General features: G+C 37.6%; 1 protein-coding gene across 1 annotated transcript; it reads right to left on the bottom strand.

Moving 5' to 3' along the window:
- Positions 1–3,213: 3,213 nt before the first annotated feature.
- On the bottom strand, positions 3,214–7,062 carry Smp_021220 (hypothetical protein). Its single transcript, XM_018796323.1, has 2 exons — positions 6,949–7,062; positions 3,214–4,143 (listed from the first exon to the last, which is right to left on the bottom strand). Exon 2 carries the CDS (start codon positions 4,053–4,055, stop codon positions 3,579–3,581), a length of 477 nt encoding a protein of 158 aa, XP_018650547.1. The 5' UTR covers positions 4,056–4,143; positions 6,949–7,062; the 3' UTR covers positions 3,214–3,578.
- Between the last annotated feature and the right edge of the window lie 5,769 nt (positions 7,063–12,831).

The following is a 12,831-nucleotide window of genomic DNA, read 5'->3' as shown; positions in this document are numbered from 1 at the left end:
ATGAAGAACACCTAACTATCCCGTAAGAAATCACCAGTTTAGTACAGTTAATACTACAAACCAATCGAACTAAGATGGGAACACTTCACTTTCATCTAATGCCCTTCTAAAAGCATAGATTAACTGGCTGAATGACCATGAATCTACCTTATATAAAAGGGACATCTTGAGATTAGTTAAGAGCTAGATGGAAAATATCACAGTGTCTGTGTTAACCAATCAGTTCTGAAGTATGAGTACAAAGCTAAGTAATACCGTATCGTGGAAACCAAATGCAAATAACTTTTTATTATTATAGGTTCCGAGATTGTTTTTCCCATTAAAACCCAGTTCTACTTCATACGTTCAAACTTCTACCATGAAACTACCCAAATCTTGGTAATGTTTCTGACTATAATACTAAGTGATGTGAATTTGCATCTCTAACAAAGTTTTATTTTATTTATTTATTTAAACACATACATATTGGTACAAAAGGGCACCAGATACATATGCGCCACACAAAATAATGAGAATGGGAGAAGATGCGTATACATAAGGAAGAAAAAAGGATGAAAAGAGAAGAGTAATGATGGGGGAACTGAAGTGTGCAACCAGAAGGACTCTCTCAGTTAAGAAAGTTATAATCGCTCTTTATGAAGAAAGTAAAAGAAGGTTACAGCAGGCACGCCACTGGCTTCTATTCTGAGCCATATCTGATAACGTCTCTAGCCACTGTGTTGCACCATCTCTCGGACCCCAGCCAGGGAGTCGTGAAGGACCAACAGAAGCTAGCCCTTTGCAGCTTTCTTTCATACCACGACACCATGTCATACACTGACCACCTCTCCGCTTTTTTCAACCAGTCCCAGCGTCGGCAAATAATGCACGACGTGGAATTCTCTGAGACGACATTCGTAGAACATGTCCAAGCCACCGAAGTCGATGTTTCATGATGGTGACACCAATTGAATTATCGTCTCTGCGCCCGAACACACGATGCCAAACCTCTCTAACAAAGTATTAGTTCTCCTAAAGTTGTAAACACATCTTAGTGAGGAGTGTCAATAGTAACAACTCCTACATTAGGACTTTAATTCAACTTAATAATTAGTTATACTTTCATATACTATGCTTTAAGATAATCTGATATGAATGTACTTAGTAGCTCTGTCGATTCATGTACCCTTAGTTTTACTATATCAAGTATGAAGGCGCACTTGTAAGTCACAACATAAAAACACATATTTTAACACTACCCTTGAAATAGTTAACTTCAGCATGGAAGAAATTCTCTATATTACAAAGAAATACAACAATGAAAATGTGTTCTATTAACACATGACTAAATGTTAAATTCTAAAAATCTGTTATGCAAATATACGTGCTTTTTCTAACAAGTTTAACTTTAAAAGATGTATTACCGATCAATAATTATGTACCATGTGAATAACATTATTTTCAAATTATGGTGAGTATAAATTCTTATATTTGTCATCAACGCATTTACTAAACTAAATGCCTAGTATAAATTATAATGAGATCAGTTCTTAAGGTCAGTAAATTTTAATAATGTAATCTATACATCAAATATATTTGTATAGTCGGCTTTGAAGTATACTAGTTTGTATGATATTTTTCACTGAACATAAACTAGATTTAGTGGTCAACTTGATTATCAACCTTAATTAAATCACACGAAAAAGCCCCTCAATGCCCTGGTACGGCCGAGAGTGGGGAGAGTCCGCTCTTCCTCTGCAAATGCTCTCACATGGCCACACGTATATAGCCTCTGCCAGGGAAGTCCTACTCACTACCCTCTCGTGGCATTACTGTTATTTACGAAATTGGGATGACGGAAAGCGAATGTCCGGCCCTTTGACCGGATGGGTAGGTACGAAGGACCCACTTAGGGGAACCGGTAACTGCTACTGGCCTCTGTTGTGTGGCACATATGTATTAGGTGTCCCCTTGTACCAATGCTTATGTGTTCAAATAAATAAATAAATTACGACAAGAAATAGGGAACCATTTTCCTCGAACTGTACCCAAGCAGTTTGATAATGGAAAGTAAATATTTGACTAAGTACGAACCAATAACCACAAATATAAAAATTTTATGCAGATTTACGGTGTACCTCAAAAGTAGAATAATAAACCAGAATACATTGGCAAAGTCATATGGCATATCATATTCCAGTATTCAAAGATGTACACTTTTTATTTGGTATACTATGAATTTCATTGCCCGACCGTATCTACGAATTGGTAGGAACGCCAAGTTATATTGGTAGAAACACCATTTTTAATCTGACGGTGTCAGAAAGGTCATTTGAAGAGTGATAAGACTATAAATCAATAAGTCTAAAGTTTGTAGAAATGTAGTAGGATGTAGCGGCAATAAAGCATTTCTTATAGATAACCAGCATCTTATAGACGGAACGGATAGAAAACATATGTCCTGGAAACCAGCACACCCTCCACTTGTCACACAGGCTTTAGACACTAGACATAAAGCCTATAAAACACAGAGCGAGTACCAAAAACTCTGTGTGTCTGACATCCAGTAGTTATCCCTCGGGTTCTAGGATGTTATCGAGTGGACGAGACAATCAATACCAAGTTAATTTCCTAAATCTTGCTTATGTCAAATATTGGTACAAAGGGGCACCGAATACATATGTGCCACACAAGTCACTTGATTTCTGTGTGGGCTGCCCGGGCGCTCAGACCGAAACAGATAGTTTCCTCAAGAGGCCACACCCCGAGGTTTTGATCTGAAGGTCTAATCCACAAGACAGTGGAACAACGTCAGGAAATGCAGTCACATGGTAGCCGGTGACCAAAAATTGGTTCATACGCCACTCGTTTCCCCAGGATCCTGGGGCCCATGTGAACCATTGGTTAGGAATCAGGGTTTTTCGGTTCCCCTAAGTGGGTCCTTCGTACCTACCCATCCGGTCTAAGGGCCGGACCTTCGCTTTTCGACATCCCAATTTCGTAAACAACAGTAATGCCACGACAGGGCAGTGAGTGGGACTTTCTGTCAGTGGCTTCATACGCGTGGTCATGTGAGAGCATTTAGCGGAGAGCGGACTCTCCCCACCCTCGGCCGCACCAGGGCATTAAGAGGCATGTCAAATAAAAATAAGAAAAGATGAAACAAATAAAACCCTTCCCTTAATTCAAAACAGAATTTTCAGATATTAGGTATAAAGTTAGTATGAATTTTAAAACTATCAAAATAAAACATCATTAACAACAACATATTCATAGATTTGCCTTGTTAAAAAGAGTAATAAAGTAAGGTGATCTCAGAATGCAGAAAACAAAACAATGAGTTTCATAACTGCAAAAAAATCTATGAATCGCTATTTTCTTGCAAAGATATAGTTTACAACATATCTAAGAGATGAATACCAAACACAAGTGAGTGTATTGAACTGTATGTTTAAATTATAAAGCATAGTATAACACATGTAATCATATTATTCAGAAAATTCACGCAAAAGAAAACTAATGGATAAGGAATTGCAGTTGATGATCTAAAAAACAGGTTCAGAGAGAGAAATCTTTCCCATCAAGTATACAATAAACCATTAGAAAGCATGCATACTATCTTTGATATTTTGTTCTCGATATGTTTTTATCATTGAATAAATGAATAGAATGAAGAGAATACCATTGATAGCAAGAACAATGGATCCTTCCAACAAATAAGATGGCATAATATACACTTTAAGATGAGCAGTAACAGTGGTATTGATTTCAAGATTTTCACAGTTATATTCACCAGAATCAGGTATAGTAAGATTAGTCATTCTTAGGATACCATCTTCATTAATAAATCGACCATCTTCTGATGTGTTACCATTTAATAGAACTGTCCCATCAAACAATATCCACCTTAAATCTAAATTATAGGATGAGTTTTCGAAAGAACATTCAAAAATTCCAGATTCATGAACACGTAGTGCTTGAGCGATAGGACTAACAGATAACTCTTCACAAACTCCATAGATGATAAATTGAATAACAGTTAAATATAGTGTATAAAACCAGTTTGGACGATTCATTTGAGAAATGGAAAGTTTGTGAAGAGAACTGAATGAATTACGATACGAATTTAAACTGATGATATTCAAAAAGAGGTTGAAAACAATTCTGAAAAAAATACAAAAAATTATAAATTTAAAATCGGCTTGAATTTGTTGGAACAGTACTGGTGCTAAAATACAGGTAGGAATTTGAAAAGTTTATAATTCCCACTCACTGATTAATACTAAGATTTATGATATCATGATATCTGGATATTTTAGCCTCTACGTCAGAAGTACGTTATATCATTAGTCAGTATTACAACTAGACTGTTGGAAATATGAAATCCTTAAATATAAAATATGTAAAAGAGATTGATCTTAGTACTGATTTAACGTGATTCTCATTCATTGTATTAATTCATTTAGTGTGTAGTTAGTTTATTTGACTTTCAATGCATTTTCGTTGTATGGATTAATTCAGTGATTTTACATTCAAATGACAAGTCTTCTTCAGTTTGATAAGATTATGCAATTAAATAATCAGTGGATTTAATTGGAATTCAAATTACTTGAACGTCAATTAACTCTCCTGTGGTTTTTTACCTCAAAAGCCTTTTACGAGTGTGGAGTAATAACATCGAAGTGCTGTAGTCTGTGAGCGATACAATCCATCAAATAAATGTAAATTCCAACTAATGAAAAATCACCATATCATTCGTACTTCGATAGTACTATAAGATATCTTAAACAATAATAAAGTTCACACAAAATACTTCCATGGATTAACAACAAGCTGATAATGTAAAACTTTCTAACTATTGTTGGATGAAAATGATATAGAGAGAAATACTTTAACCACTAGACTAGACTTGAAAAACCAAGTTCAGTGAGTGGCCATCGTTATCAACTTGATAATAAGTATAGCTTACGTTCACCGTTAAAATATTCTCGAGATGAAATTTTAAAAAAGTAATTTGACCATTACTGACAAATTTCTGTTACACTTAAATGCATTATAGGGAATTCCACGGTAATTTATCTGAATTAACATAGAATACCCGTTGATACATAAAACAGCAACGATTGGTTCAATGAAGAGTTTTTAGTGGGGGCTAGGTCTGACTTCACTTAGATCGTACGAATGATTGTTATCAAAATATACATCCTGTCCATCCTCGTATGTATTACATGACTTAATCCGCGTTGGTGAATAACGGAATTAAATAAGTCAAATACAAGAATGGATTTCGAATACATATATTTTGTACACTCATTGATCTAGATAGGAAATCAGAGGAATGAAGCGAATAGAAGAGAGCGAAGCAAAAACAACACGCATTGGAGATGGCAAGTAAGCCAACTCGCTTTAATCAATATTTATAGTCAGATAAAAATAAATTACCGACATGCGATGAATAAAATAAAAAGTGTACACACATATACGCTCATATAAAAACAGTCAGGGTTGATAATTGAATAATTAACAAGGTCAAAATGTGACTCATGATGGGTAGGTAAATTGGCTTGTCCTGAAGCTATAGTAAGGTATATAGGCTTAACATACCAGTCAGTCAGTCAGTTACAACGTAGAACTTCGTACGTACGTACATCAGTTCGAGTTGACATACCACATTAGCACAGAGATGAAGTTGTCGATTCAAATCCCATATTGGCAGAAGTAGTGAGAGTATAAGTATTATGTGAAAGATAAGGGTTTGAAGATGTTATTGAAGGAGTATAATACGGTGAAATAAATTTGGAAAGAGAAAAAGGATAGGGACATGAAGAATTCAGAACATTAGAATTTGGAAGAACACAAAGAGTGGATGCACCTTCGCGATTGCAAACGATTTTGAGCCATGTCATTCAAGGTCTCTAACCATCGGTTGCTATCATCTCGCGAATCCCAACCAGATAGTCTACGCCTACCAACACGGCTCAGTCCACTTGTCAGCGACTTCATGGATTTATGCCATGTTTTGGTCTGGCCGCCCCTAGCTTTCTTCCAACCTGCTCCTGCACCATAAAGCATTGCACGTCGGGGCAGTCGGTGGTTGGGCATACGTAACATACCAAGCGACACTACAAGTTCATACTTTATAAATGAATTAACTGAACACAAAACTCTTCATTGAACCGATGATTCCTGTTCTATATAACTGAAAACTATCGACGATACTAATTTCGATAAAATCAGTTGAAATTGACAGAAAAAAAATATGAGTATGTATACATCCTTTCTCCCCTAGTCGTTAACAATTAGTGCTTTTGGTTGACTTTACAATATGCCAGTGAAATAAAGAGCTGTCAAACGCCCTGACACTATCGATGGTATAAAGAGTTCACTCACACCTAGAATGCTCTCATACACCCACGTTTTTATAGCCACTGCCAGGAAAATTTTACTCACTGCATTCACACGAAACGAGATAACGGAGCTTAAACTGGGCTACTGGATAAGGAAGACTCACCTAGGAAAGTTGGAAAAACCCTGATTCCAAACCAATGGTGCACCGAGCTCCAGGATGCTAAAGGGAAAAGTAGTATATGAACCTGGCTCAGTAATTTGGTACCATGGGAATTTAATTTATTTGTGCCCCCATCTGCTCTGGAGCTTTGAGCAACCCATCTTAGATAGAATGAGATATTGGTCTAATGAATATTTTTGTTCTCAGTCAATTCATTCCTAAAACGTGAACTCTTCACCGAACTAATCAATGGGTATTATATGTTTATTCAGTTAAATTAACATGAAATTCCTTCAAGTACTCAAGATCCGGTTAAATCTGTTACCATCCGGGTGTGAAAATTATGATAATATAATGCATTTCTTATTTTTCTTTGCGATGCAAGGGATTGGGAACTGTTGATTCACATTTACACACATCACATTGAAACATAGTTTACTAAGTATACAAGACGTGCTCACCTTAGAAACTAGTAGGCACAAAGTAACTAGTTATTTTGCTAAACAAAAGTGCGGGAACTTGTGTCAACACTAACGCCCCATCCAAATATCGAGCGATAGGCACAGTAAAAAAATGTCAGATCCTTTCAAAGCCGCCCGCCGTTTTGTTTAGACGACCTTGAACGGCCTAACAAAATGTCATTCAGTATTTCAATTGCTGAGGGTTTGTTGGGTGTCCGTTTGGTTGCACGAATATTATGTTTTCTCATGCTAAAGTCGTGTTTTGCTGCATCAACTTCATTACATCAGTGAGAAAACATTAATTTAGCCTTCTCTGTTCTGTAGTGTACACGTTGGCTCTATTGTTACTTCGTAAGTTGACCGAGGATACCAAATACTCTACTGAACCTCGCTGTCCTTATTAAAAATTTGGTGGGGTCCACAAAACAGTGTATTGAGAATAACTCAACAGTAAAAGATACGCGAAGTTTGTGTGAATCGCTGTTTCACGCAAAAATTAAGACATTTTATACTTGCCGGTCTGACCAAATGTCCTGGTAGTTTGGGACGAAATAGAAGCTTTCATTTGACAGGCTTCCGTATCTAGTAACAGCAGTTCACCGAGGCCTCTAGGTAGGAATCCTAGATATATTAAACAGACAAATGAAGAATATTTATGAATTTTAGTGAAATAGTATCCTGAGTCCTTATGAATATATCAAGCCTCCTGTTGAAGGACTCATCATGAATCTACTAAAGTTCCTTCAGAATTATGCTGTTCTTCAAACTTACTTACCTAGTGTACATTCTTAACTTATTACTGATGTGTCACCTGTGGATATTGGTGCAGTTTTAGAGCAGTAAGGTAGACCAGTTATCTGTGTTTTACTCAAGCTTACTGTTACTGATCAAGTTTACTCGCGAACTCAGCGAGAAGCACTAGCTGTGTCTTGGGCTGTTGAAAGACTTTATCTGGAAAGAAGTTCAACATTTTCACTTATCGTGAATCTTTAAAGTTCATATATCATCCTGAAAAATATTTAGCACATTCCTTAGCTGCTATGGTTTAGAAATTGAGTATTACTTTGAGTGCGTATGATTACACGGTTCAGCACAAAAGTGTGTAGTGAACTACTTTTATGGAGAGAGAACGATTGGCATAACGGAAGCAATTATTAATAGAACAAATTGTACCAGTAACTCCGCCTGTAGCGCTTCTGCCGGTCCGAAGCCCGGGTAAAGGAGGAGGGTTGGGCATAAGGTTGGCAGTCCCATTCCGTACAAAACAACCTTTCTAAAATCATTCAAATAATTTAAACTCTGCCCTCCGAGTTCAAGGAAGAATTATGACGCCTCATTATGAAAGCCGAGATTCTTCGGAAGTCACGAGACCGATGACTCTTCTAACAACCAGAGCAACAATTTTTATAGGTACATGGAACGTCCAGACAATATAGGGGGCAGGGAAGACTAATCAAATAGCAAAGGAAATAAAAAGATACAAATTGGCAGTACTTGGAATCAGCGAAATTCATTGGATACAAGCTGGATAGCAAAGGCTAGATACGGGAGAGATGCTTCTGTATTCCGATCACGAAGAGGAAAATGCTCCACACACTCAGGGAGTTGCTCTAATGCTGTCCAGAGAAGCACGAAATGCACTTGTAGGATGGGAATCTCATGGATCCAGAATTATCAAAGCATCATTCAAAACAAAGAAGGAGAGGATCACAATGAATGTTATCCAATGTTATGCATCCACCAACGATAGCAAGGACGACGATAAAGATCAGGTTTGTGAGAGACTGCGATCAATCATAGGTAAGTGCTCAAGAAAGGACCTCACCATCCTGATGGGAGACCTAAATGCTAAAGTCGAAGTGGACAGCACAGGATATGAAGTTATAATTGGACGACGTCTTCCATTTATTCTTTGAGAATGACCTTCGAGAGATTATGGTATCGATAACGTCCATTCTGAAGATTGAGTGAGAGCTATATTAAGAGGTTCAAACTACTGAACAGAGTTCAGCCCTGGAATTTTAACACTATCTCTGTCAACGAACTTAGTGGTTCTCATGGTGAAAGAGTGCCTTCTTAGCGAGTTTCCATTCAGTGACAATGGGTATTACATCCCACAATATAGCGTTTCAGTAACTCATATCATAGTTATAGCTCTTAAAATAAGATTAGATCATTTGATTAAGATTCAAATTCAGGATCAACACAAGTTTTTCACCATTCTCTTCTTGAAATAGAAGCTGAACACTAGAGAGTCTATTGGCAGGAGATTGTTCGCCTATAATATATTCACAGGTAATTTTACCTTCAGCTGTGCCTGGGAGCAGTAAGCAGATGTTTGCACCCTATACCATTCAACAAGGTGGTGAATGCATCCGCAGCAAAATGAGAGCCATTATCAATCACTAACGCCATGGGAACCCCTTCTCGACTAAACACCTTTTTTAATGCTTGAAATGTGAAGTTAGAATTTGGTGAAGTTGTGAAAAAACTTTAAGCCACTTTGAAAAGGAATCAATAACTACAAGTACGTAGTATTTGCCAAGAAATGGACCACAATAGCCTGCATAAATTCTCTGCTAGGCCTCAGACAATACTGACCATGTAGACCACTTCGAAGGCTGAATTTTCAACTTATGACATTGTGGTATTTATATGAACCAATGACTCCTTTGTATTGATGACTGCTTGATTTCGAATCCCAAATACAATACATTCGTTCTTGTTCATCTAATACTTCTTGATTAAATTGCGTTGTTTCTGGGATTACTAGTTTATACTATAATCCAAATACTCCTAATCATCACAGACATTTTTCACAATTGTTTGCTGTACGACATTTATCCACATTTACCTCTGGCCACCAACATCTGACCCCTGTTAAGGACTTCGCTTGCTCAACACCTAAATGTTCACTGTGAAGATCTTCAAGGACAGATTTCACAATGAAAGAGGAATAACAACACGATCATTTAAACACAAAATACCATCAGGAGTGGTGGATAATTCATCCCGCTTTTAAAAATAGACAGGAAATCTACGTTTCAGATTAGCATCCCAACCTTTCCGTATAGCACTGAGTATACATCCAAATTATCTACGAGTTTCTCTAATGAGATCTGGACGTCTCACTGGTAAAAGTTGCTTTAACAAGCAGTTGGAAGTATTGACAGGTCTATCTTGTAATGATTGTCGAGAAATGTAGTCAACGTGTTGAGTCTGTTTGTCGCTTGTAGTTGGCGTCTAGTCGCGATCGACTATGAACACCACGACATGAAGATTACGTGCCAGGTATTTGGTTGGATCAATCCGCAGGCCAAAACCCAGAACGCAGTTTACAGTTGTAATAAGATATATTTGTTGGCGATTTCATGGTATCGAAAGAACACCGAGATCGTGCCAAAGCTTACAAGCGGAACTACTGAGGTGAGCGAGTTCGTGCAAGGTCAGGGACAACGGGAGAATGTGTGCTTTTGGTACACTTAAACAAACAGGTACAGTAAAGCAATCTTTGGTACAATTACTTACTTACGCCAGTCATCAGTTGTTGAGGAGTGTGGGCCACCCACCAGCATTCTCCATCCAACCCTGTCCTGGGCAATCCTTTCTAGATCGTTCCAGTTGTTATTCATCCTTTTCATATCTGCTTCAATCTCCCGGCGTAATATGATCTTTGGCCTTCCACTTTTCCGCTTCCCATCCGGATTCAAAGTTAAGGCTTGCCTCGTGATGTGGTTTGGTGAAGGTCATTCTCAAAGAATAAATGGAAGACGATAACTGTTGACAGGAGTAATATACAAAGTCAGCGCATGCCCGTGAGACCCATGTAGCTTTGCGTATGCGGTTGTGTGGGAATATTGTGCCACCTATAACCAATTTGTTGAATGCACATAGATTTGCATATCTCTCCCCATTTTCATTTCTCTCTCCCCTAGTCCATGTCGTCCAGTTATATCTTCATATCCTGTGCTGTCCACTTCGACTTTAGCATTTAGGTCTCCCATCAGGATGGTGAGGTCCTTTCTTGAGCACTTACCTATGATTGATCGCAGTCTCTCACAAACCTGATCTTTATCGTCGTCCTTGCTATCGTTGGTGGATGCATAACATTGGATAACATTCATTGTGATCCTCTCCTTCTTTGTTTTGAATGATGCTTTGATAATTCTGGATCCATGAGATTCCCATCCTACAAGTGCATTTCGTGCTTCTCTGGACAGCATTAGAGCAACTCCCTGAGTGTGTGGAGCATTTTCCTCTTCGTGATCGGAATACAGAAGCATCTCTCCCGTATCTAGCCTTTGCTATCCAGCTTGTATCCAATGAATTTCGCTGATTCCAAGTACTGCCAATTTGTATCTCCTTATTTCCGTTAGCACTAGTAATGAATGCCCACTAAGTTATTCACTTTGAGCATTAGCTACCGCTATGTACACTATGTTGCTTACTGAACTTAAGCACAAAAGTAATTTTGGCGAGACTATAATTTATGGACGAACCAATCAGATATATTATAACAGTTCTCGGGACTTGTCACGAAATTCACTCATCCATTTGGTTAAATAGAGTTTTGGCATTATAGCTGGTGTTATTTCGTGATGGAAACCGTAAATCTTATTTCCAACCTTAACCATCAACTGTAAATCATAATTCTAATTCCTCACTAAGGTTTATAACCCTTATTTGTTCCTAGATATTACGTGGACACTCCCAAGGTCAGTTTAGCGTACTGAAAGGTCGTCCATAAATTATAGTCTCATCGTGATTTTTTTCCCAGCCACTTCTAGTTACTTGTAAAGCAATAAAATTTCTCTTTGATTTGATTTCGTCAAAAAAACACGTGAAGACAGTTTATTGAAGAGAAATGTAGGTAATAAGTTAGTCTAGATATTTATAAACTATTTTGCGAACTTCATTTGTTGTAAATTAGAGGTCCAGTAGTCCAGTACTTCGACGAGCCACTAGTTTCAAATGGTATGAATCAATCCACCACAACCATGCCCTCAACTTTGCTGAGTTCAATTTAGTAGCATATTTTGTACCTCTTTAACGCTTGATCCTGCTGATCTGTCAATGAAGTTCGGGCATTGAATCCGTTACAACAAGAACAATAAAGAACGAAAAACTCTATTCTACTTATTTTTAGGACATCATTACCACCGCTTTCTAATGCACAATTACTGACAGTTGGCCCATGTTCCCGTTACTCTCTTATCTCATGCTCTTCCCTAATCTATAAGCTGTCGTTATATCTTCTATTATGAAATTACTGTAACTTAAGCAGGGACTTTTGAATTCAATTTTCCACAACTAAATGACTTATTTCGGTGAATATTGCATTTCCTAAATTTCTGTGCCTTGTCCTCTTGCAGTTTGTGGATTTAACTATAAATAGATCTTCAGAGAGCGAAGCTTGTTCTAATGTTTTCTCATTATTAAATGAGGAAGCAAGTGTCTTAATCGCCAATTAGAGTCAACCTAACAGACTAATTACCTAACTACTAAGAAAGGAGGGGCACGATTGTGGGGAATGGTGTAACGTAGTGTACTATATTACACCTACATAGCTTATTCTAGTTTCTGGACAAGCCAATTCACCTATAACGTTATGAGTCATATTTCGATCTTGTTAATTATTCGCTTGTTGACCTTGACTATTTTTTTTTATATGAGCGTATGTGTGTGCACACTTCTTATCCTACCTATCACATGTCTGTCATTCATTTTTGTCTGACTATAAATGTTGATTAATGCTTGCTCATAGCGAGTTGGCTTCCCCGCCATCTCCAATACGCATTATCTTTCGCTTCGCTCTCGAGTTAGCTTCCCAGCCATCTCCACTATGCGTCATCTTTGCTTCGCTCGCTTACACTTGCTCATGTG

The sequence above is a fragment of the Schistosoma mansoni genome, chromosome 2 (assembly GCF_000237925.1).
Source record: "Schistosoma mansoni strain Puerto Rico chromosome 2, complete genome".
NCBI lineage: Eukaryota > Metazoa > Platyhelminthes > Trematoda > Strigeidida > Schistosomatidae > Schistosoma > Schistosoma mansoni.
Note: the sequence above shows the minus strand (reverse complement) of the source record. Positions and strands in the feature narration are given on the sequence as shown.